The sequence below is a fragment of the Danio rerio genome, chromosome 4 (assembly GCF_049306965.1).
Source record: "Danio rerio strain Tuebingen ecotype United States chromosome 4, GRCz12tu, whole genome shotgun sequence".
Taxonomy (NCBI): domain Eukaryota; kingdom Metazoa; phylum Chordata; class Actinopteri; order Cypriniformes; family Danionidae; genus Danio; species Danio rerio.
In genome coordinates this window covers 75,802,501-75,803,406 of record NC_133179.1, presented here as the reverse complement: position 1 = coordinate 75,803,406, position 906 = coordinate 75,802,501, and the positions used below count along the sequence as shown (strand labels likewise).

Here is a 906-nt window from a genome sequence, read left to right as displayed (position 1 = left end):
GGAAGTGCGGCGCAGATGCGGAGTGTGTTTGTGGAGCGTTTGTCTGTCTGTCCGGTGTCCCGCGGCGGTGAGGCTGAAGATGTCGGAGCCCGGTAAACACGAGATCAGCGCGGTGCTCAAGCGACTGCGAGCCGCTGCTGCCAACAAGGTGAGTGCGACACACACACACGCACACACTCTGAGGAGGTGAAGAGGCACACACACTTCAGGAAGCAGGAAGACGGAGGACACGTCACAGCTTCAGCAGGACTCACATATGGCAGATGCTGGAGTGTGTGTGTTCAGAAAAACAGCTTTAGTCAGAAATACACACTCTATCCGGTCATTCACACACACACCTGTGAACAGTCACACACACACACACACACACACACCTGTTTGAGGAGAGTAATTACTACAGTGCTGAAGAACAGCTGGAAACAGCAGCACATGCTGGAGATGTGTGTGTGTGTGTGTGTGTGTGTGTGTGTGTGTGTGTGTGTGTGTGTGTGTGTGTGCGCCTGCTGTTCGAGTCTTCAGACTGTTAACATGAGCTGTACAGCATAGAGCTGTGTGTGTTTTATCAAGATGGCAGTGTGTTTATTCAGTGTGTGTGTGTGTGTGTGTGTGTGTGTGTGTGTGTGTGTGTGTGTGCGCCTGCTGTTCGAGTCTTCAGACTGTTAACATGAGCTGTACAGCATAGAGCTGTGTGTGTTTTATCAAGATGGCAGTGTGTTTATTCAGTGTGTGTGTGTGTGTGTGTGTGTGTGTGTGTGTGTGTGTGTGTGTGTGTGTGTGTCTCTCAGGTGTGTTTCGACTGCTCAGCGAAGAACCCCAGCTGGGCCAGCATCACATATGGTGTGTTTCTGTGTATCGACTGCTCTGGCACACACCGCTCTCTGGGGGTACACCTGTCCTTCATCAGGT

General features: G+C 51.5%; 1 protein-coding gene across 1 annotated transcript in view; it reads left to right on the top strand.

Annotated features, from left to right (window-relative positions):
• arfgap3 (ADP-ribosylation factor GTPase activating protein 3) overlaps positions 1-906 on the top strand; it is a 7,760-nt gene continuing 6,854 nt past the window's right edge. Inside the window, 2 exon segments of the mRNA NM_205597.1 lie at positions 1-148; positions 786-904. Of these exon segments, the coding sequence (NP_991160.1) occupies positions 80-148; positions 786-904 (188 nt within the window). The 5' untranslated portion in view covers positions 1-79.